Raw genomic sequence first — 25,357 nt, 5'->3', positions numbered from 1 at the left:
TGGCATTTATGTGGCGATGAATTTATTAGCCACACGCGAAGAAGCATGTTTTCGTTAATTATAGATCTGTTGGATCGTGACTAGGTTGATTACAGTTATCCTTCACGAAACTAATTCTGATGGAATTAATATCCTTCCGTCACACAGTACAAGCAAAAAAAAAAAAAAAAAAAAAGTTGGGGTGGGTGAACAAAACTACACTCTTTACACAAAGTTCGTTCAATAAGTAGCGGCAAATAAATTTTTTTCTAAGAAGATATTTATTCTTAAGAGCTACAATTTGATAATATCAGTCAACATTTCTTTTACATCCACTATGTTTCTACACTATTGTTTGGAGAAAGTGAAACACCAAGATCGAGAGATATGATCACAATGAAATTTATTCCATCGGTTAGGGACATGATACTACACAAATGATTGGCATTACAGACCTGTAGATGGATTGTGACAGTGGAAATTAAGTGCAGAGTAGCGCCACCACGTGCTGCAATCAGAGGCGCTAGACGTCGTGACGTGGAATCAAAGAGCGCCTGAACATGCCGCTGGCGAATACTCTTCCACGCCGTTTGTAGGCGCGTTCAGAAACCGGTAACTGTGGCTACAGGAAGACCTGAACGAACAAATTGCTGACCGACCATATCCCAAGCATGTTCGATGGGCTGCAAGTCAGGCGAACGGGCAGGCAGGGGAGCAGTGGTGTCCGTCGTTATTCGAAGGAGACATGTACGTTCCTCGCCATATGCGGCTGAGCATTGTCCTGCTGAAATATGACATGTGGGGGGGGGGGGGGGGGGGCTGGATTCGGGGGCAGGACGGGGAGGGGGGCAGTGGGCAGTGATTCAGGCTGTAAAACCTTCCTCATGTAGCGGTAGCTGTTCAGACTGCCCTCAAGACGTTGGAGGAGAGATCGCATGTTATAGGCAACAGCGTCCCAAACCATCACACATCAGGTTTATCAGCTGTGTCCCTCAACAATGCAATCTACCTATAACATTCAGCACTGCGACGCCGAACACGTGTGCTGCCGTCACTGTAGGACAAGTTGAAGCGGAACTCGTCTGCAGACACTAAATTTTGACACTCAGCACATCAGTGTCGGCGTTCACATGCCCATTGCTCATGCCCATTGTTGTGAGCAGCGTTGGCGAGTTCTGGTCGACGAAAGCCGACGCAAAGGCATGCGTGCCGCCAGTCCAGCCAGCAGAAGACAGCGTCAAACTATCGACATAGACGTGTCCACACCCACTGCAGTGCTCCATCTTCGATCCAACACCGTCCGTTACTACCAAGCGGGCAAGATGGCGGCCATCTCGCGCTGTGATCACATTGTGTCGTCCAGTATCCTGTCGGCGTAGTATACGGCCTTATTCTCTTCACTGGTTCCACATACACCTCACTGTTGAAGCAGCGTGCTGTATACGAACCGCAGTGTCTCGGAACGACAGACCCGCCTCCCGGAGATCAGTCATTCTGCGCCGTTCGAACGCACCCACTTGCTCATATTCCACCCTGTGGTATCGGCCAGACATAGAGCACATGGTTACAAGTACCGACTTCGTGTGAAGGCGCTGCACCGACTGAGTGTTGTGGAACACTGACCTGTCAGGTCACACAAATGATGGCGCTTTTGGGCCTACGTCCACTCTACCTCTCTGCCATATAAATCAGTTATTGTGGTTCCGCTGTTCTATACGTCCTCTTTCCGTGACGTGTTGCAGACCGCTGCTTCTGAGTGTTTCCCTTTTTGCAAACAGTAGAGAACATAGTCCCTGGGACGCTATATGCTGTTACATTAGCCTTGTGTAAGAGCAAGTATTCCCTTTAAGTCAAAGCTCTTGTCCTATTTTCATAGCAATATTTTCACAGCAACCGTGACGAAAGAACCCTTCACTGGCTCAAACAGCTCAGACGAAATGGCCTTTCTTTGAACCCTGTGCTCTGTTATGAGCATTCGTGGAACTCATCTTGAGTACAGCTTTGAATAAACAAGAGTGTTAGTCATTGCTGAGCCATGGTAAAAAAGCGCGCAGCGTGTTGTGTGAAGCAGTCGCCCTCCGTTTCTGGCGGTGGCGCCGCTGTGGCAATCGCAGCTTTGGTGTCTCCCTCTGATGGGAAAGTGGAAAGGTTGCCTGTTCACATGCACATAAGGGGCGCTATCAGCTCGGCAGTTGCCCCCCCCCCCCCAAATTCTATAAGTCCCTCCAGATCCTTGAGCGTCATGCACTCCGCCTCGCCTTCCATGTACCCCTCCTGTCCCCCACGCGGAGCCTCTATGACCTGACTCCTTTCCCCCATCTGCTCCTATTCCTCGAACATATCTGCATACTCTACACCTCCCGCCGCCTTGATCCCCCTCACCCCCTGGTTGCTCCTCTCCTCTCCCATCCCCGCCCCCTGCCACGTCTTCACTGTTGTGTCCCCCCTACCCTCCATCTCTACACCCTTCATCTCCTTTGCCAAGGTGGCTTCCATTAACTCCCCCTCCTGGATGATGCCCTCTCTCCCTCCATTTATCCCTCCTATCAACTCTGATCCTCACCCCCCTCCTTTCCTCCGTCCTTTTCTTGCGCTCCCTCTCCCCCCCTTCCATCCTCTTTTTTCCCCACCTACCCTCTCTCTGCCCCTCTTCTCTCCCCCGAGTCGTTTTGCATTTCCCTCCTCTGCCTTTTCCCATTCCCTCTCGTGTCTGCCCTGCCCTCCTCCCCTTATGGGTCCTCTCCCTCCTTTGGTTCCCCCTCTTTTCGTTTTTCCTCTCCTCCCTCCTTGTTTTCCCCCTCATCTGTCCAGGTCCACCCCCCCCCCCCCCAATCTGCCCTAGGGTATGGTGTGTCCTCTTTGTGCAGTGTTTACAGTGAGTGTTCAGTGTTGTGTGTCTTTTCCAAAGAGTTGCGAACGACCATCATACTGTCGCTAGGTTTGATTTTATATCTCTTGCAAACAGAAACCAGACTGTAGCCATGTTTTTTAATTGTCTGTCTACTATGTTACCTGTCTGCATCCTGTGTATTTTTATTCGCTTTGCCAACCCTTTGCTTTATGTTTTCGCTTTCCCCAATTTTCTGCCGTTTTACAATTTAAGTCCCCGTTTTATCGCCTGCTTTTATTGTTTCTTAGCTGGCTGGGGTGGCCGAGCAGTTCTAGGCGCTACAGTCTGGAACCGCGCGACCGCTACGGTCGCAGGTTCGAATCCTGCCTCGGGCATGGATGTGTGTGATGTCCTTAGGTTAGTTAGGTTTAAGTAGTTTTAAGTTATAGGGGACTGATGACCCCACATGTTAAGTCCCATAGTGGTCAGAGCCATTTGAACCATTTTCATTGTTTCTTAACTTCTCCTTACATTTTAAAAAGTCTATGGGCTGCAGAGCAGCGTAATAAGCTGCTGCCAGCCCGCCCCCTTCGGGGGGAATCGAAATACAATAAAGGAAAAAAAAACTCGGCAGTTGGTCAATCGGGGTGAGGCTAGGTCAGTCTCGCGTCACCAGTTGATGGTCTGTCTCTTGTTCGCATTTGTGCGGCAGTAGTGTCAGTCTGTCGTCGGAGTGCGATTATGTCTGATGTTTGGATCAAACTTTAAGCCAGAAAATGAGGGTCTTGCCACTCCGCCAGTAACAGAGCTCAGCTAGTGGTCGCCCGGTTGGGGCTGAGTTACTGCATCTGAGTCTGCAAGTCAGGCCGCCAGACTGCTCGAGTTGCTCAGGCAACGGTCATTGGCGGTTGGATCGGTCGGTTGGTCAGTCACGCACTGAGACACGAGATGACTTGTCCGCCTTGAGCGTCGGCGCATGTCCCCACGTGAGTCCAGTGGGCCGCGCCGTATAGAAAGGGGTAGTGGCTTCGCGGTTGACACGAGAGTAACAGGAGTGAAAACACGACATCGGGCTGGCCGGGGCGAGCTGCGACGCCGTGAGACGGGAGACTGGCTCGGAGCACTATGGGACTTAACATCTATGGTCATCAGTCCCCTAGAACTTAGAACTACTTAAACCTAACTAACCTAAGGACATCACACTCATCCATGCCCGAGGCAGGATTAGAACCTGCGACCGTAACAGTCGCGCGGCTCCGGACTGAGCGCCTAGAACCGCTAGACCACCGCGGCCGGCTGAGACGGGAGATCAGCGCGCCTTCCTGCGTCCGTTGAAGCGGCTGGCAGCGGATGGTTGGGAGAGCGTTGGGGGTGCTGCACCAGGTCTTCGCCAGAAATCGCAGTTTATTGGAAGTTAAGTGACTGGAGGTATGTTGTTTCATTTACTTGTTAAATTCTACTTGTTTTCTTAGCGAGGTCACCGTCCGCTTTGTTTTGGGGTCGTCCCACCATTCTTCTCCGTTTGCCCACCCGCGGGAAGGTGGTTATTTGTGAATTGGGTGATCCGTTTGTTCCTTGTGGAGTTGGGGAGGGTTAGAGCAGTCTGCGGTTCGGCTTGTTCAGTAATCCCCCTGTCAATCTGCCATACGTTAATAGCTGCTTCTGTCATGTTTGCCGGATTCGGTGTTAACGAATTTATAGAATTAAGGTGTAAAGGCCGAATTCCTGAAATATGTTTTTATCTTATTTTAACTAAAGTTCAGTCTTGATCACAACACTTATGTCTTAATAACATAGGTTAGGTGTTGTGATCAAGACTGAACTTTAGTTCAAATATAATACTTTATTGATCACTGTTCCAAAAATGTTTACCAAAAATGTTTTTATCTTGCCTATCATCTTGCGAGGCGGTATATGTGTAATGTAGAGCATGTTGTACATTTTATGTAAGTCTGAATTTCATGGGTTTTATTTATATAGTCATTCTTATAAAGTTGCCACCCTTCAACCGTAAGAGTCCTTTTAAAAACAAATTGCACTTTCGGTGGCAAATAATTTCTTAGTGTGAGTGTTTGTACCATTTACACCCCTCCCACCTTACGGGGTTCATAGTTAATGTGTTTGTGTGACTTGTTAAAATTTTTAGTTTAAAGTAATCTGGTGTGTTGCAGATTTGCACCAGTGTAGTCTTTCAGAGGTTGTTGTGAGCGGTCGTGACTACAGCCGTGTTGAAAGGGAGCGGCAAACTTCTCAGCCCGAAGGCTCATACTGTCAATATTGTTCTTTCCGCCTCTAAATAAAGTTGTAACTTGATATTTGGAGGGTGCTTTTCTGCTTATAAATTTTAAATCTGTTTTTGAAACGGCTTTTATGAAGAAAATTCCCATTTGTTAAAGTTAATTTCATTTTCATCAGTTACTCCCTGGCAACTACTTCCACGCTAACCTAGTGTGATTAAATGTGTTGATGTTCTTGCTGAATCGATAGTAAATAAAGTAAATTCTTTAAGAAAGGATTTTGAAAGTAAATTCACGGTTAAATTGCAAATGCATTTCCAATGCTCGCCGATGGCTATAGGGTCAATTGTCGAGTCGTAATCTGACGGTCTGCACGAATAATGGGCCTTATGCCATTCATCATTTCGGAAGTAGTGGCTGTGACATGACGTTCCGCATGTGGTGCATCAAGGAGCTCAGCTATTGCACTTCCTAACGCTTTAAACCCTCTTTACCAATCGCCCAGCAGTACTCCAATCAATTGGATCACTACCTCACACTGCACACAATAGTTTATGGATGTTCACCACGGTGTCTTTTTCCGCAACCTAGAATTCAGTTACAGTACGTTGCATAGGCGCTACTTCGATTGTTCACTGCGGGTTTGCCATTCGTAGGAACTGTTTGAAACTTCGCACATATTTAGAAATAGCGTCAAATTTCCAGCTCCTGAAACGACTATAAAAAAGGCAGTTTGGGACATAGTGTATTGAACGACCTTCATACTACAGCATAACTGAAGGTCATATTTACAGATTTTAGTCATTTTTTTGAGTCAAAGAGAACACTGTCAGTGCTTCAACGCAAATCAGTAACAGATAGTGATCGATCTGCAGTCTGCACCTCCGGGAAAGGTAAAGTGGTGGCTAGAGTGGTGGCTATCGAGTGCTGGTGTGGCTAGATCGAGGGAGGCGGGGGAGGGGGGGGAAGGCGGCAGTGGCTGGCTGGTGACCAAGACTCTCACAGGCACCCGTCGGTAATACAGGATATTAAACGAAGTATCCCCCCCCCCCCCCCAAGAACCATGGACCTTGCCGTTGGTGGGGAGGCTAGCGTGCCTCAGCGATACAGATAGCCCTACCGTAGGTGCAACCACAAAGGAGGGGTATCTGTTGAGAGGCCAGACAAACGTGTGGTTCCTGAAGAGGGGCAGTAGCCTTTTCAGTAGTTGCAGGGGCAACAGTCTGGATGATTGACTGATCTGGCCTTGTAACACTAACCAAAACAGCCTTGCTGTGCTGGTACTGCGAACGGCTGAAAGGAAGGGGAAACTACGGCCGTAATTTTTCCCGAGGGCATGTAGCTGTACTGTATGATTAAATGATGATGGCGTCCTCCGTGGGTAAAATATTCCGGAGGTAAAATAGTCCCCCATTCGGATCTCCGGGCGTGGACTACTCAAGAGGACGTCGTTATCAGGAGAAAGAAAACTGGCGTTCTACGGATCGGAGCGTGGAATGTCAGATTCCTTAATCGGGCAGGTAGGTTAGAAAATTTAAAAGGGAAATGGACAGGTTAAAGTTGGATATAGTAGGAATTAGTGAAGTTCGGTGGCAGGAGGAACAAGACTTTTGGTCAGGTGAATACAGGGTTATAAATACAAAATGAAATAGGGGTAATGCAGGAGTAGGTTTAATAATGAATAAAAAAATAGGAGTGCGGGTAAGCTACTACAAACAGCATAGTGAACGCATTATTGTGGCCAAGATAGACACGAAGCCCACGCCTACTACAGTAGTACAAGTTTATATGCCAACTAGCTCTGCAGATGACGAAGAAATTGAATAAATGTATGATGAAATAAAAGAAATTATTCAGTTAGTGAAAGGAGACGAAAATTTAATAGTCATGGGTGACTGGAATTCGGCAGTAGGAAAAGGGAGAGAAGGACACGTAGTAGGTGAATATGGATTGGGGCTAAGAAATGAAAGAGGAAGCCGCCTGATAGAATTTTGCACAGAGCATAACTTAATCATAGCTAACACTTGGTTCCAGAATCATAAAAGAAGGTTGTATACATGGAAGAATCCTGGAGATATTAGAAGGTATCAGATAGTTTACATAATGGTAAGCCAGAGATTTAGGAACCAGGTTTTAAATTGTACGACATTTCCGGGGGCAGACGTGGACTCTGACCACAATCTATTGGTTATGAACTGTAGATTAAAACTGAAGAAACTGCAAAAAGGTGGGAATTTAAGGAGATGGGACCTGGATAAACTGAAAGAACCAGAGGTTGTACAGAGTTTCAGGGAGAGCATAAGGGAACAATTGACAGGAATGGAGGAAAGAAATACAGTAGAAGAAGAATGGGTAGCTTTGAGGGATGAAGTAGTGAAGGCAGCAGAGGACCTAGTAGGTAAAAAGACGAGGGTAGTAGAAATCCCTGGGTAACAGAAGAAATATTAAATTTAATTGATGAAAGGAAAAAATATAAAAATGCAGTAAATGAAGCAGGCAAAAAGGAATACAAACGTCTCAAAAATGAGATCGACAGGAAGTGTAAAATGGCTAAGAAGGGATGGCTAGAGGACAAATGTAAGGATGTAAAGGGTTATCTCACTAGGGGTAAGATAGATACTGCCTACAGGAAAATTAAAGAGACCTTTGGAGAAAGGAGAACCACTTGTATGAATATCAAGAGCTCAGATGGAATCCCAGTTCTAAGCAAAGAAGGGAAAGCAGAAAGGTGGAGGGAGTATATAGAGGGCCTATACAAGGGCAATGTACTTGAGGACAATATTATGGAAATGGAAGAGGATGTAGATGTAGATGAAATGGGAGATACGATACTGCGTGAAGAGTTTGACAGAGCACTGAAAGACCTGAGTTGAAACAAGGCCCCGGGAGTAGACAACATTCCATTAGAACTACTGACGGCTTTGGGAGAGCCAGTCCTGACAAAACTCTACCATCTGGTGAGCAAGATGTATGAGACAGGCGAAATAGACTCAGACTTCAAGAAGAATATAATAATTTCGATCCCAAAGAAAGTAAGTGCTGACAGATGTGATAATTACCGAACTATCAGTTTAATAAGACACGGATGCAAAATATTAACTCGTATTTTCTACAGACGAATGGAAAAACTGGTAGAAGCTGACCTCGGGGAAGATCAGCTTGGATTCCGTAGAAATATTGGAACACGTGAGGCAATACTGACCCTACGACTTATCTTAGAAGCTAAGTTAAGGAAAGGCAAACCTACGTTTCTAGCATCTGTAGACTTAGAGAAAGCTTTTGACAATGTTGACTGGAATACTGTCTTTCGAAAGGTGGCAGGGGTAAAATACAGGGAGCGAAAGGCTATTTGCAATTTGTACAGAAACCAGATGGCAGTTATAAGAGTCGAGGGGCACGAAAGGGAAGCAGTGGTTGGGAAGGGAGTGAGGCAGGGTTGTAGCCTATCCCCGATGTTATTCAATGTGTATATTGAGCAAGCAGTGAAGGAAAGAAAAGAAAAATTCGGAGTAGGTATTAAAATCCATGGAGAAGAAATAAAAACTTTGAGGTTCGCCGATGACATTGTAATTCTGTCAGAGATAGCAAAGGACTTGGAAGAGCAGTTGAACGGAATGGACAGTGTCATGAAAGGAGGGTATAAGATGAACATCAACAAAAGCAAAACGAGGATAATGGAATGTAGTCAAATTAAGTCGGGTGATGCTGAGGGAATTAGATTAGGATATGAGACACCTAAAGTAGTAAAGGTGTTTTGCTATTTGGGGAGCAAAATAACTGATGATGGTCGAAGTAGAGAGGATATCAAATGTAGACTGGCAATGGGAAGGAAAGCGTTTCGGAAGAAGAGAAATTTGTTAACATCGAGTATTGTTTTAAGTGTCAGGAAGTCGTTTCTGAAAGTATTTGTATGGAGCGTAGCCATGTATGGAAGTGAAACATGGACGATAACTAGTTTGGACAAGAAGAGAATCGACGTTTTCGAAATGTGGTGCTACAGAAGAATGCTGAAGATTAGATGGGTAGATCACGTAACTAATGAGGAGGTACTGAATAGAATTGGGGGGAAGAGGAGTTTGTGGCACAACTTGACTAGAAGAAGGGATCGGTTGGTAGGACATATTCTGAGGCATCAAGGGATCACCAATTTAGTATTGGAGGGCAGGGTGGAGTGTAAAAATCGTAGAGGGAAACCAAGAGATGAATACACGAAACAGATTCAGAAGGATGTAGGTTGCAGTAGGTACTGGGAGATGAAGAAGCTTGGACAGGATAGAGTAGCATGGAGAGCTGCATCAAACCAGTCTCAGGACTGAAGACCACAACAACAACAACAAACACAGTATTCCATATTTTAAGAGTTCGTATTCTGGATCAAAACAAGACAGAAAGTACAACAAATCATTGGTTCTAAAATGCATACCTTCAGAGCTATGAGCACTTGTTCATGTTTGCTACCGTGAAATACTTCTCTTCTACTGGAAGCTCTTTGCTATTATGAACGACGTACAGGATGCAGTAAACAACTGAGAACACATTATTCTGTTCAAGCTTACTCATTACGGATATTTTAGAGCCTGTGACTGTTTATTTAATGTAAATATATAATAATGTAATAGCATTATATGATGGTAAGACAGAGATTTTGGAATCAGGTTTTAGACTGTAAGACATTTCCAAGGGAGATATGGACACTGACCACAACTTATTGGTTATGAACTGTAGGTTAAAACTGAAGAAACTGCAGGAAGGGAGGAAATTAAGGAGACGGGACCTGGATAAACTGGAACAACCAGAGGTTGTAGAGAGTTTCAGAGAGGGCATTAGGGAACGATTGTCAACAACAGGGGAAAGGAATACAGTAGAAGAAGATTGGGTAGCTTTGAGAGTTGAAATAGCAAAGGTAGCAGAGGATCAAGTAGGTAAAAAGACGAGGGCTAATAGAAATACTTGGCTAACAGAAGAAATATTGAATTTAATTGATGAAAGGAGAAAATACAAAAATTCAGTAATGAAGCAGGAAATAAGGAATACAAACGTTTCAAAAATGAGATCGACAGGAAGTGCAAAATGGCTAAGCAGGGAGGACTAGAGGACAAATGTAAGGACGTAGAGGCATATATCACTAGAGGTAAGATAGATACTGCCTACAGGAAAATTAAAGAGACCTTTCGAGAAAAGAGAACAACCTGTATGAATATCATGAGCTCAGATGGTAAACCAGTTCTAAGAACAGAAGGGAAAGCAGAAACGTGGAAGGAGTATACAGAGGGTTTATACAAGGGCGATGTACTTGAGGGCAATATTATGGAAAGAGAGGAGGACATAGATGAAGATGAGATTGGAGATATGACACTGCGTGAAGAATTTGACAGCACTGAAAATCCTAAGTAGAAACAAGACCCCTGGAGTAGACAACATTCCGTTAGAACTACTGATAGCCTTGGGAGAGCCAGCCATGACCAAGCTCTTCCATCTCGTGGGCAAGATGTATGAGACAGACGAAATACCCTCAGAATTCAAGAAGTATATAATAATGTCAATTCCAAAAAAATGCAGGTGCTGACAGGTGTGAAAATTTCCGAACTCTCAGGTTAATAAGTCACGGTTGCAAAATAATATCACGAATTCTTTACCGACGAATGGAAAAACTGTTAGAAGCCGACCACGGGAAAGATCAGTTTGGATTCCGTAGAAATGTAGGAACACGCGAGACAATACGGACCCTACGACTTATCTTAGGAGATGGGTTAAGGAAAGGCAAATCTACGTTTATAGCATTTGTAGACTTAGAGAAAGCTTTTGACAAAGTTGACAGGAATACTCTGTTTCAAATTCTGAAGGTGGCAGGCGGAAAATACAGGGAGCGAAAGGCTGCTTACAATTTGTACAGAGGCCAGCCGCGGTAGCCGAGCGGTTCCAGACGCTTCAGTTCAGAACTGCGTGACTGCTACGGTCGCAGGTTCGAATCCAGCCTCGGGCGTGGATGTGTGTCGTGACCTTATGTAAATTAGGTTGAAGTAGTTCTAAGTTCCAGTGGACTGATGACCTCAGATGTTAAGTCCCATAGTGCTCAGAGCCATCAATTTGTACAGAAACCAGAAGGCAGTTGTAAGAGTCGAGGGGCAAGAAAGGGAAGGAATGGTTGAGGAGTGAGACAGGATTGTAGCCAGTCCCCGTTGTCATTCAATCTGTACATTGAACAAGCAGTACAAGAAACCAAAGAAAAATTTGGAGAAGGAGGTAAAATCCAGGGAGAAAAAGTATAAACCTTGGGGTCTGCTGATGACATGGTAGTTCTGTCAGAGTCAGCAAAGGACTTGGAAGATCAGCTGAATGGAATGGAAGTGTCTTGAAAGGAGGATGTGAGATGAACATCAGGAAAAGAAAAACGAGGATAATGGGATGAAATTGAATTAAATCAGGTGATGCTGAGGGAATTAAATTAGGAAAAGAGACAAAGTAGTAGATGAGTTTTGGTATTTGGGCAGCAGAATAACTGAGTATGGTCGAAGTAAAGAGGATATAAAATGTAGACTGGCTATGGCAATGAAAGCGTTTATGAAGAAGAGAAATTTGTTAATATAGAGCGTAGATTTAAATGTCAGGAAGTCCTTTCTGTAAGTATTTGTATGGAGTGTAGCCATATATGGATGTGAAACGTGGACGATAAACAGTGTAGACAAGAAGAGAATAGAAGTAGTGGAACATATGTGGTTCACGCTAGTGAATCTGAACAAATGCTCATAGCTCTTAAAGTATGAATTTTACAGCCCATGTTTACTGAACATTTGTCCTTCTTTGGTCCAAACAACCAAATCTCAAAACTTGAAATACTTTTTGTAACACCCAGTAGACACAAGAAAAGTCTTGCCTTTTTTCCAGTAATCTATGAAGTGCCCAATATCTGGCCTAGCAATCAAATGTCCCACAATAGGAAAACTTCTCTCTCAGCGTCCTGTAAAATTATTGTGAATGAGTACATCTATCTGACTACTGAAGTGGATGACCCGCTACTTACTGATTATGACTCGGAGGAACTCTTGACAGCAACTCCACTGTGTTGAATAATGCTTTTCGTGAAGCCACAGGATGTCGTGTTACGACTCAAACCGTGCGCTATAGACACCACACAGCGCGGTACAGATGGGCCCAACAACTTGCCGAATGGACCGCTCAGGATTGGCATCACGTCCTCTTCACCGATGAGTGTCGCATATACCTTCAACCAGACAACCGTCCGAGGCCTGCTTGGAGGCAACCCAGCCAGGCTGAACGCCTTAGAAACACTGTTTAGCGAGTGCAGCAAAGTCGAAGTTCCCTTGTGTTTTGGGGTGGCATTGTGTGGGGGCGACGTACGCCGTTGGTGGTCGTGGAAGGCGCCGTAACGGTTGTACAATACGTGAATGTCATCCTCCGACCGATAGTGCATCCATATCGGGAGCATATTTTCGAGGCATCCGTTTTCATGGACAACAATTCGCGCCACCATCGTGCACATCTTTGAGTGACGTCTTTCAGGATAACGACATCGCTCGACTAGAATGGCCGAATCGCCGTTGAGGAGTGGGAAAATGTGGACCAACATTGCTTGATGAACTTGTGGACAGTATGTCACGACGAATACTGGCATGCATCAATGCAAGAGGACGTGCTACTGTGTATTAGAGGTACCGGTGTGCACAGCAATCTGGACCACCATCTCTAAAGGTCTCGCTGAGTGCTGGTACAACATTCAATGTGTGGTTTTCATGAGCAATAAAAAGGGCAGAAATGATGTTTGTGTTTATCTGTATTCCAATTTTCTGTACGGGTTCCGGAACTCTCGGAACCGAGGTGATGCAAAACTGTTTTTGATGTGTGTAGTTTGATATCTGCTTGCCTACCACACCCAATATTCTAATGAACTTCTCACAAACAACGCTTTTCACGCTCTAGTTAACCTTCTAGGAGGTATTCCAGTGAAGAACTGGCCTAATATTGTGGCTGAGCGGGGTTCATCCAGATTTAAGTTTTCTGTGGTTATTATAAATGTTTTACTGTGAAAGTTACGACGCGTCCTCTGAAAAGGAGGCGGCCAGCACCCTTCCCCAGCTACGTCGTCTCCGTTCTTGTACTGTGTCTCCAACTATCATTGATGAGATCTTGAACTCTGATACATCTTCCTAGGTTGCTTCTCGGAGTTCCAATAGACCACTTACTCCTAGATAACAAAGCGACAATGCAAGTAAATTTTCTCTTCTTCTCGTAAGTGTTTTCCGTAGATTTTTTTTCTTTCCCATGCATCCTAGTACTCCCTTGTCTCATACTTTTTCTGCCCATTTAATTTTTAGTATCCTTTTGTACTTTCTAATTTCAGATGCATTCCTTTCTCCGTCTCTAGTTTCCACGAGTTGCACACTTTACTTCCATCAATACTGTTCTGCGCGTGTACAACCGGAAGTATTCCATTTAAATATTTCGAAATGACAGAACTACTTAGCCGGAAAAAAATAGTACAGCAGGAAAGACAACGCCGACTTCGATACGATGACAGTATGTGTCATCTGGTGGATAAAAGACGTACTGATGATGGTGTCAACGACATCCACTAACACATAGTGTAATGGCATAGCTACTAGAGCGTCGTTTGTGTCTACCTTTATAGGGAATTGTCACAGGCAGAAGGCTCAGTATGGTGTAAACGTGTGAAGCAAGCTGGGAACCAGAAGCACTCGTGCTGCTCACAGCGAACTGAGCGAGTTTGTGAAGTCGAATTGTGGCTTTCCCAGTGTCAGGACGCTCCTTTCGGAGAATTGTCACACAACTTGGGCGTGAGTGCCAGCAGTGCAACGATGCTGGTGTCAGTTGTCAAACGAACATTCTCACACCATAGGCGAAGTTCTGGACAATCACGCAACACAGACGCCCGCCATGATCATCGGATTGTAAGGTCAGCAGTGGCAGATCGTACAACTACCTCTGCACAAACAAGACGGCTTGAGAGCCCAGATGTGTCAACAAGAACTGTTGCGAACCGGTTAATAGCCTTGGGAAAAAAAAAAAAAAAAAAAGCGTTCAAATGGCTCTGAGCACTGTGCGACTTAACTTCTGAGGTCATCAGTAGCCTAGAACTTAGAACTAATTAAACCTAACTAACCTAAGGACATCACACACATACATGCCCGAAGCAGGATCCGAACCTGCGACCGCAGCAGTCGCTCGGTTCCAGACTGCAGCGCCTAGAACCGCTCGGCCACAACGGCCGGCTAGCCTTGGGACAACGGGCATGCACACCTCTAGCCCATCTTCTAAGCATCGTCGTGCATGGCTCGACTAGTGCCAATGGAGGATCACTTGGAAGATGGAATGGCGCGCCGTGGTTTTCAGCGATGAAAGCAGATCCTTCCTGAACGCAAGTGACGCTCGTTTGCGTGCACGATGCAGACCTGGTGACCGCTGTCTCGTGGGAGTGCAATCGTCCAAGACACTGATCGCACCCCACGGTTATGCTCTGGGGCATGATAAGCTATCTCTCATTCAACTTCGATGTTTCTGGACGGCTCGCTAACCAGCACTCAGTATGTGCAGAATGTTGTTAGAACCGATCTTATGCCATTTTTGCAACACGAAGATGATGTGTAGTTCCAACAGGATAATACTCGTCCACATACTGCCCTTGAAACACAAGGTGCTCCGCAAGACGAGCAGCAACTTCCCTGACCAGCACGATCTCCGGACGCGTCTCGAATCGAGCACGTGTGTGGTATGATGGGACGAGAAGTGACTCTCGCGACTCATCAACCAACTCGTACAGAACTACGTGAACAGGTCGATCAGGCGTGGTATTATGTATACCAAGACAGTATTCGTCATCTGTAGGATCGAGTGGATGCCAGAATCAGGACCTACATTGCTGGCCGTGGAGGCTACACCACGTATTAATATCACGTATTAATACGAATGTTCCAGCATGGGTCTATACCTGATACCTTACCGCTTATGCCATTGATCTGTAAATGTAATAATGTCACGTACTCCATGTGCACTGTTGCAACAAAAAGTCTTGAGTGAATTGGAAACTTCTAGTAGGGTGCACTAATTCTTTTTTTCGGGCAATGTATTTAGCTTGATAAAGTTTTCACTTGACTAAGAGGACGATGAAGTCAGCAAATCTCAGCACTGGTATTTCTGTAGTCATGTTCACGTGTGCCTTGAAATTTTGTTTTACTTGTAAAGCTAGACTCGTCTGAGTTCAAATTAAACATGTCTTTGCTTTTGTGACACTTTATTACTATGTGATACTGGTCGCTACATTTAGGTCGCCTTCTGGTTTCTGAACTTCCTTTCGAAGTCTCTTTGTTTAACAGTAAGTGTAGAATGAGTGAGATAAGAAGGAAACGTACCAAATCGCGGTAGCTGGTGGCTGAGAATGGATCCACGTGGACCTTCCTGGCGACAGGTGTGTCCTTGACGGCGTAGTAGCAGGCCCAGTGACGGACGGTGACGTCATGCGACCAGCCAGGGAAGGTGCGGTCGCACCAGCTGGTCACCGTGCCGTTGTCCTGCAAAACAGATCGTGCTCTGCGTCGGTGTGACGGACTTGCTTCCACTGCTGCTGCTGTTAGCAACATTTTGTATATACTGGTAGGACACTAATGAAATTGTACACTGATGCGCCAAAGAAACTGGCGTAGGTATGTGTATTCAAATACAGAGATATGTAAACAGGCGGAATACGGTGCTGCGGTCGGCTACGCCTATATAAGACAAGTGTCTGGCGCAGTTGTTGTATCGGATACTGCTGCTACAATGGCAAGTTATCAAGTTGTAAGTGAGTCTGAATGTGGTGCTATAGTCGGCGCACAAGAGGTGGGACACAGTATCTCCAAGGTAGTGATGAAGTGGGGATTTTCCCGTACGAACATTTCACGAGTATACCGTGGATATCAGGAATCCGGTAAAACATGAAATCTCCGACGTCGCTGCGGCCGGAAGAAGATCCTGCAAGTATGGGACCGACGACGAATGAAGAGATTCGTTCAGTGTGACGGAAGTGCAACACTTCCGCAAATTGCTGCAGATTTCAATGCTGGGCTATCAACAATTTCAATGTGCGAACCATTCAACGAAAGATCATCGATATGGGATTTCGGTGCCGAAGCCCTATTCGTGTACCCTTGATGCCTGCACGACACGAAGGTTTACCCCTCGGCTGGGCTCGTCAGCACCGACATTGGACTTTTTATGACTGGAAAGATGTTGCTTGGTCGGAACTGTCTCGTTTCAAATTGTATCAAGCGGATGGACATCTACGGGCATGGAGACAACCCACAAATTCATGGACCTTGCGTGTCAGCAGGGGACTGTCCAATCTGTAATGGTGTGGGGCGTGTGCAGTTGAGTGATATGGGACTCCTGATACATCTAGATACGACTCTGACAGGTGACAGGCACGTTACTGTCTGATCACCTGCATCCATTGATGTTCATTGTGCATTACGACGGACTTGGCTATTCCAACAGGACAATGCAACACTTCTCACGTCCAAAATTGCTACAGAGTGGCTCCAGAACACTCTTCTGAGTTTAAAAAATTTCGCTGATCATCAAACTCCCCACACTCGAACATTATTGAGCATATTTGGGATGTCTTGCAACGTGCTCTTCGGAAGGTATCTCCACGACTTCGTACTCTTAAAGATTTGTGGACAGCCATGCAGGACTGATGGTGTCAGTTCCGTCCAGCACTACTTCAGACATTAGTCGAGTTCATGCCACGTCGTGCTGCGGCACTCAGAGATGGTATGAAACGTAAATGATTTCAGGTAGATAGCACTTGCGAGGGATGAGCAGCGCTGTCAGATAACAATGTTTATATCGTATTTAGTTTCGGTTTACTTTATTCCAAAAGCACCGTTACCGGTTTTGAATTTACACATTCATCGTCAGACGACGTATATTGTTGTCACCATATTTCTCCGCCCACCGTATTTCTCTTTAGCCTACGACGACCTTCGTTCTCCAGGCTGGTCGTCTATTAGTACTACACAAAGACAAGTTGTAGTGTAACTTTGTTACCAAAAATCTCGAAAATTTCTTGACTGATTTACGTCAGATTTTTACATGTTACTCTAATAAACCATCGGACGGACATAGACTACACATTTGTTTAATATACAGGGTGTCCCAGCTATCTTGCCCACCCAAAATATCTCTGGAACAATAACAGCTATTGGAAAACGACTTTCACCGGTATCAATGTAGGACTGGGGCCCATGAATGTACATATTTGGAAACATTCTAAAACGAAAACATATGTGTTTTTAACACAAACTTATGTTTTTTTAAATGGACCTCCTATATTTTTTCTTCAGCAATCCATAGCATGACAAAGCACATACACAATGGCGTTGATTGCATCGCAATATTCCCATTACATCCCGAGATACTGAGACGCGAAGTTGACGCTTGAAACACCCGACATGCGCTGCTAGCGCACGTCCTGAGGCTCAGGCGTGAACCCCATGCTGCCCGTAATCGCGATGTGATTGACATGTGTAATCACACCTCCATACTTATCAAGAGGTCCGAAACGAATAATACGGTCATGCAACACTTCTCACGTCCAAAATTGCTACAGAGTGGCCCCAGAACACTCTTCTAAGTTTAAAAAATTTCGCTGATCATCAAACTCCCCACACTTGAACATTATTGAGCATATTTGGGATGTCCTGCAACGTGCTCTTCGGAAGGTTTTTAGCAGAAAACTAGAGAAGATCTTGGCCGGTTTACTTCAAAGTTTTGCGTGATACTGTGATTAATGTTCGTACAGAGATACACTACACATCTTTAATATATAGGGTATGCAAGTATACATATACTACATAAACCTCCGCCAAAGCCGGTCCCAAGACCTGTGAAAAAGGAGGAGGGGGAGGTGTAACACCTCGTTAAAAAACCTCGGTTCACCTGTGCCGGGTGGTAGTTAAATGCTTGAAAATTTATCGTGGAAAGGTTCAACTACCTGTCCCCAAACTAAACTTTAACCTAAGACATGATGGTAAATTTCAAAAGGAAAGCTACTCCAGGAAGTAACCAATCTTCCATCGCTATTTATGGCGGTACAACTAGGCCTTTGGATTCTGGAGAGCCTAGAACATCATTTAAGGCAGAGTCGGAGCTTCCTAGAACTTCTTCAAAGATAAGACCCAAGAAAAAACACCTACTGGAGATTCTGAACATCAACTCACTTATGAAAGTTGGAGAACTAAAACGCCTAACAGACACTCTCAGTCAACGCAACATACATTTATTAGCACTTCAAGAAACAAGGTATCTGGATGAAAATGCATTTGGACCAAGTGGATACAGGATTCGTGGTGTCAATTCCCTCCAGCACTCTTTGAGACATTAGTCGATCCCATGCCACGTCATGTTGCGGCACTTCTGCGTGCTCGCGGAGACCCTACCCGGTGTTAGGCAGATGTACCAGTTTCTTTGGCTCTTCACTGTATTTTATTGTATGCTCACTTGTAACCGCAACCCTTTGCTTATTTGTTGCTTACCGACGTGTAATAAGAGAAGGCGAAGTACGTCCTGCCGTTGACCGTCACGTCGAACCCCTGGTTATAGATGAGCGTCCAAGTGCCCACGTTGCCGTACTGGTCGGTGACGAGGTCCGGGTACGAGAGCGTGACCTTCACTTCTCTCACTGGATCTGTACAAGCACGACAAAAGTCTTACATTACAAAGATTTTCAACTTAAAGAGCACTTGAAGAAACAAGTAAATAAGAATTATATCTCAATGAGGAAACTTGTACATGGTGTTTGACAAAAGCTCTGTTTACGGCAACCAACAGGCAGCCCATGTCTTCTGATGGCGCTCGGGCGCTCTCGTCGGACAATGTCACACGCGCCGTATATTGGATTGGTAGCCCTAGATGCTTACACGACCGTGTCTACCGACAGTAACACACTGTCTGACAAAAGAGGAGAAGAAACCGGAAAACATGGTCGTATGTCAATGTAACTTTGTACACGCAGACATTATTAATGGCTATATAAATGATTACACACTTGCAGTCCTCTGCCGCACAACTGCGTCAGTGTTGTTGGTGTTAAGCTTTTTTACCAGGTATTTGGTCAGGCAGTGTAGTTTTGGGTCCGCTTTCCCTTTCGGACAGTGATTGTTCCTTTATCGAAGGAGCTTGTGTGTATGGAAGGCGTTAACTTGCTGTATGGTTCGTTACACTGCAGTCTCCCAGTAATTTTCTGGTTTATCCGTTTCTTGGGTCACAGTGGCTACGGCTTGGGCATACCGCTACAAACAGGAGTATGTGGAGTAAAGCGCTCTCCTGTTCAAACCAAGTAGTATCCGAAGTGGGCATGGGAACATTCTCTACTAGCTGGCTCGAGCCAATTCTCTGGTGGAACAGAATACAGTCCTTGCTTTCATTCCGCCCAGTGGATGAGTAAACCTTTCAGCAGTTCTTAGAGACTCAGATCCTTCATATTCGACTTCTGATTTTGACTGCAACGTGCTGACTACAGCAACCGAGGCAACAGGACGTGGACGTAGAACTGCACAGTTCCGTAGCTGGCAATGTATTCACTTTATCGGGTAGAATACCAAGTCGCTGCAAGTTGGTAACCAAGTACAGGACATTCAGAGCGTCGACAGACGCATCAAATCGCTTTGAGGACAATAATTACTCCATTCAACAGCGTTTGTGGACCCGGTGGACAACGACAAAGCGCTAGAAGTGGTAGTCAGTAATGTTACCATCAGTTCCACAAACAAAGACCTCTTCCTCCAACAGGTGACATGATTACCGAAACAGCAATTCTCGTTCCTTTTCTGTGTACCTGCGCGTGACAGTGTTCAATATTTGCAACAAATCCATATCTCCATCTCTAAATTCAGATCTTCCACAAATATATGTGTATGCAGTCAGCAGTGGTCTTTAGCTATCACAGGACATTTCATCTGATAAAATACACTCCTGGAAATGGAAAAAAGAACACATTGACACCGGTGTGTCAGACCCACCATACTTGCTCCGGACACTGCGAGAGGGCTGTGCAAGCAATGATCACACGCACGGCACAGCGGACACACCAGGAACCGCGGTGTTGGCCGTCGAATGGCGCTAGCTGCGCAGCATTTGTGCACCGCCGCCGTCAGTGTCAGCCAGTTTGCCGTGGCATACGGAGCTCCATCGCAGTCTTTAACACTGGTAGCATGCCGCGACAGCGTGGACGTGAACCGTATGTGCAGTTGACGGACTTTGAGCGAGGGCGTATAGTGGGCATGCGGGAGGCCGGGTGGACGTACCGCCGAATTGCTCAACACGTGGGGCGTGAGGTCTCCACAGTACATCGATGTTGTCGCCAGTGGTCGGCGGAAGGTGCACGTGCCCGTCGACCTGGGACCGGACCGCAGCGACGCACGGATGCACGCCAAGACCGTAGGATCCTACGCAGTGCCGTAGGGGACCGCACCGCCACTTCCCAGCAAATTAGGGACACTGTTGCTCCTGGGGTATCGGCGAGGACCATTCGCAACCGTCTCCATGAAGCTGGGCTACAGTCCCGCACACCGTTAGGCCGTCTTCCGCTCACGCCCCAACATCGTGCAGCCCGCCTCCAGTGGTGTCGCGACAGGCGTGAATGGAGGGACGAATGGAGACATGTCGTCTTCAGCGATGAGAGTCGCTTCTGCCTTGGTGCCAATGATGGTCGTATGCGTGTTTGGCGCCGTGCAGGTGAGCGCCACAATCAGGACTGCATACGACCGAGGCACACAGGGCCAACACCCGGCATCATGGTGTGGGGAGCGATCTCCTACACTGGGCGTACACCACTGGTGATCGTCGAGGGGACACTGAATAGTGCACGGTACATCCAAACCGTCATCGAGCCCATCGTTCTACCATTCCTAGACCGGCAAGGGAACTTGCTGTTCCAACAGGACAATGCACGTCCGCATGTATCCCGTGCCACCCAACGTGCTCTAGAAGGTGTACGTCAACTACCCTGGCCAGCAAGATCTCCGGATCTGTCCCCCATTGAGCATGTTTGGGACTGGATGAAGCGTCGTCTCACGCGGTCTGCACGTCCAGCACGAACGCTGGTCCAACTGAGGCGCCAGGTGGAAATGGCATGGCAAGCCGTTCCACAGGACTACATCCAGCATCTCTACGATCGTCTCCATGGGAGAATAGCAGCCTGCATTGCTGCGAAAGGTGGATATACACTGTACTAGTGCCGACATTGTGCATGCTCTGTTGCCTGTGTCTATGTGCCTGTGGTTCTGTCAGTGTGATCATGTGATGTATCTGACCCCAGGAATGTGTCAATAAAGTTTCCCCTTCGTGGGACAATGAATTCACGGTGTTCTTATTTCAATTTCCAGGAGTGTACATCGAAATGTGATGACACCTAGTGAGCAGGCTATATGAACCCTTCGTTGGATTATCGCATGTCTGCTGTGCATTGCCATCAACTGAGGCTTATTAAGTCAACAAGGAAGGAGTACATAAATGTGTTAATGCAGATATCTGCATGCTTTCAATGTCTCTTCTGTATTTTAGAATATTTCTTAGCTTCATTATTGCACTTATACACATATAAACCTAATTCCGAGTCCTTACTCATTGACACAATTTCTATTATTAACTTTTATAATAATACTACCCCCAAGAGCCAGATTCACATAAACAAAAAACACCTTCAGGTTACTTTCATTTCAGAATAGATAAAATTTCTAGCAAACTAAATCTGTACATTATCTCACACACACCAATAACTTTCCTCAGTCCTTGTTCAGGAGACAATATGCACACTATCACATAAGTTAGGTTTCATTTCACATATGTCTTCACATATATCTTCCCAAGCAATGTACATCCCCCAATGTTCTTATACCTACTCACAATATAAGTTATAGGTACACATTCTGATTTACACAGACTTAAACAGTTAACTTTTACTTCTCACCTTCAATCAGTTGACTCAGTTATTATTTTCATCCCAGCTGCTCATATAGACACATAACGACATTTACATAACAATAAAGAAGTAAAGAAATCTTTTAATAATTGTGCTACAAAAATGTGACGTGTATAGATATACTTTATGAATTATATCACAATTACGCTCTCAGGTCTTCATTCTGTCTATAAATGTGCCACTATCTTTTTATTTTTTATTGTCTTTTAAATCTCACCCTTTTTCTGCCATTTATATCAAATGATTCAAGAATCCTGTACTTCAGTGTTATGCCCCATCCATATTTATTCAGAAAATCCATCCCCATCATAACATTCATTATGCAATAAGGGGTCTCACACGTAACGATAAATTGGGTTGCGTTTTTACAAATTCGTTTCGTGACTCAACACATCATAAACAGCAGCAATTATTCTTTCGGTAATAAATTTCTTTTTATACGTCACATCGCCAAATGTGCCTATTCACGATGCCATTTTACACAAGAGGATTGTATCACCATATCTGTTATCTATGGAATATCGTCTAGTCTACCATGCCTCAGCGCTAAGGTACGTTTCTGTGAACGCTTCGCCCCTAGTTATATGTAAAAACAGTTCTGAACGAGTTTCTGGGTTATAATCGATTACTTTTGTATGTAAGCATGTGTGTGTGTGTGTGTGTGTGTGTGTGTGCGTGTGTGTGTGTGTGTGTGTGTGTGTGTAGCTCAGCCACCAACCACGTCACGAATGTATCAGTGAGTACGTCCATCAGTTGAGCATATAATCCTGCGCATGCAATACCGTGCATGTGCAGAAACAGGAAATGATGGCATCCTCTGTCAACATCACAATTCTTCTCGTGCTCAGTCGTGATATAGTAATGTAATTTTTGCCTTTCTTCCTTTTTGATCTTAATTTTATTGTTTGCTTTGTTTACATGGTACGGTACATTCCTAAGGTTACACAAGGATTCGAAATTTTTTGTACTAGTGTTCACCCATAAGAGAAAGGAAGTATCTGAAATAAAAATTTGTCTGGGTTTTACGATACGTGGACAAAGAAATAAGAAATAATAAGAATATAAAAACACGAAGAAACAAGAATTTTTAACGATAATTGTTCAGCAATGAAAATTCATATTTATTAAACCTGGAAGTATAGTTATTGATCGCATCAGATACAAAGATTCTGTTCTCTGATGTGTGTACCGTGCTGTTACAGAACGACGTTTTAAAAATTTGGGATATTATAGGGTATGAAATTCGAAACTTTGATCAAGTGAAACATGGTTCCAGAGACCTTCTCAAGTCTCCAACATATCTGATGCGTATACGCACACTGAAGTGACGAATGAACGAGAATTTGTGGCAAGGCCAGGATTCGAATGTGGGTCTCCTGCTTACTATGCAGATGCGCTAACCACTACACCATCCTAATTTGCACAACTGAGCAGACTACCCTAGCACGCCTCCATCCTCAATCCAAAGTTCCATTCATTTATTCATTCGTCGTTGCAGTCTGATTATACGCATCATAGGAATTCGGAAAGTGGAATCTATAGCTGGAAGGGCAGGAAGCGTTTCAACCTACTTTTAACTGATTACCTACCGTCCACCCATTGACGTTATGTCATTGCTGCCGATGGAACACTGTGAACACATCTATAGTAGTATACCTGGTGTAATCCACCAAAATTTGTCTTGCGTTAAATCGGCATTACTAGTAGGTGTTGCCTCACCATATTATGAAAACTCGCTGTTACGAAAGAAAACGAGAGTGTAAAGAGTTGTTTGGAAAGTGTTCTTATATGTGTTTTTTGTAAAATGTTGTAGACTGTCTCCTGAAAATATCTGAGCAGCAGAATCCGATCAAAGTTAGCGAGTTTACTGCTCACGAACGACTGCAGAGTTGCGGCTTGCGGCAAAGATAACATCTACGACGCAGCTGGCTACTGCAAAGACTTCAACGACCGCCGCAAAGAAAAACCATCTATAGTTAAAAAGGAGAATTAGCGTACTTTGTTTGCTCATCGCAAATGGTTCTTTGTTTGTCCCACAAGAAATTCAGTTGTTGTTGTTGGTTGGTAATCGGACTAGAATCAGTCCGAACGAGGGTTAAACTCGGGAGTGTGAGTCAAATGCTACAGTCGTTTAGGAGAATTCTGTGAGATTGTTATCAGCTTATTTGAAAGCCTGTGGGGCGAAAAGCATCAAGTGATCGATTGGTGTGGAAACGTAGAATTTCGTGCAATGGCTACGGTATTTTGTAGTATATGATTGATTTCTCTTGGTCGGTGATTTTGTGCCAAAAGTTACTGAAGGAAGTGTAGCTTGGAAGCCACTCGCATGTACGCGATCCGTATCTGAGTTAGATTTTAGATTTTCCATTTTCTTGTGGAAGGCAAATGACGTTTTCATGTGAAGCCTTTATTTGAATTTGAGGGTCGAGGAAGCACGTACCAAGAAAATAGTGTCTCTGCGATGGTATATTAGTGGATTTGAAGGGTAAAGCAAATGTAATGGTCACTTTGCGATATTCTGTTAGAGATTATTTTGCGACTTTAGCGTGAGCGTCGATGTATGTTTGTTTAGGTTTGTAAATCTCTATATAGATACAATGACTGGATTACCTGTGTAATTAGGAGAATGGGCGTTGTGTGGTTGTTTGTGATATAGCGAGAACCAGTCTAAGTTAGTAGGAGATTTGCGTGCGTGGTCTCGAATTTAATAGCTTTTCCAATAAAACCTTACATGACAAAGAGAGAACCATTGTTACTGAGGGCACACTAATTGTCTCTCCTATCGTGCGAGTGCTGTGTTTTAATAAATTTCGATAGTAATGGGCCAGCAGAAAGTCGACACCTGAAGTGGGTTTAGTTTTTCTTTATTTTAAAGTTCAAGTAGTTTGAGAATGACAGTGAGACCAGTCTTTTTGTTTAATTTCTTTTTACTTTTCCCCTTAGATGGGTTTGCGTGCTTCGTCAGCACTCATAAAATCCATGCTGACTTGTATCTGTACATGAAAGAAAACAGAGAATAAAGACAGAACAATTTCTGCTTTAAAAATAAAAATAGTGCCCCAACTCTCATTTGCCCCACATTTAATGTGAAAGTATATTTTAAAAGTAAAGTTTAGTTGTAGAGCGAAAGAATAATTTGCAAATATTGTAAAGTGGTAAAGAGTTGTCAAAATTAGATAAAGAAAAGTCTGCATCATTACAAAAAGCAAAATATATATATTTATATATAATTCCCAAAGAAATAGGAATATTAGTTCAGATTTGTTGATCTCCAAATTAAGAAATTATTTCATACTTCTTAAGTTAGAGGGAGGGAGG

The 25,357-nt window shown here is 44.6% G+C and overlaps 1 protein-coding gene across 1 annotated transcript in view; it reads right to left on the bottom strand.

The window, feature by feature from the left end:
• Positions 1 to 19,855, bottom strand: part of LOC124577924 (dipeptidyl peptidase 1-like) — a 53,139-nt gene extending 33,284 nt beyond the window's left edge. The window contains exons 1-3 of the mRNA XM_047131227.1: positions 19,828 to 19,855; positions 18,594 to 18,745; positions 15,432 to 15,590 (exon numbers count right to left, since the gene is read on the bottom strand). Coding sequence (XP_046987183.1) covers positions 15,432 to 15,590; positions 18,594 to 18,745; positions 19,828 to 19,855 — 339 coding nt within the window. The remainder of the gene's footprint in view (positions 1 to 15,431; positions 15,591 to 18,593; positions 18,746 to 19,827) is intronic.
• Positions 19,856 to 25,357: the final 5,502 nt, after the last annotated feature.

Source organism: Schistocerca americana, chromosome 1 (genome assembly GCF_021461395.2).
Source record: "Schistocerca americana isolate TAMUIC-IGC-003095 chromosome 1, iqSchAmer2.1, whole genome shotgun sequence".
In the NCBI taxonomy this organism is placed as follows: domain Eukaryota; kingdom Metazoa; phylum Arthropoda; class Insecta; order Orthoptera; family Acrididae; genus Schistocerca; species Schistocerca americana.
This window is presented reverse-complemented; position numbering and strand designations above follow the sequence as displayed.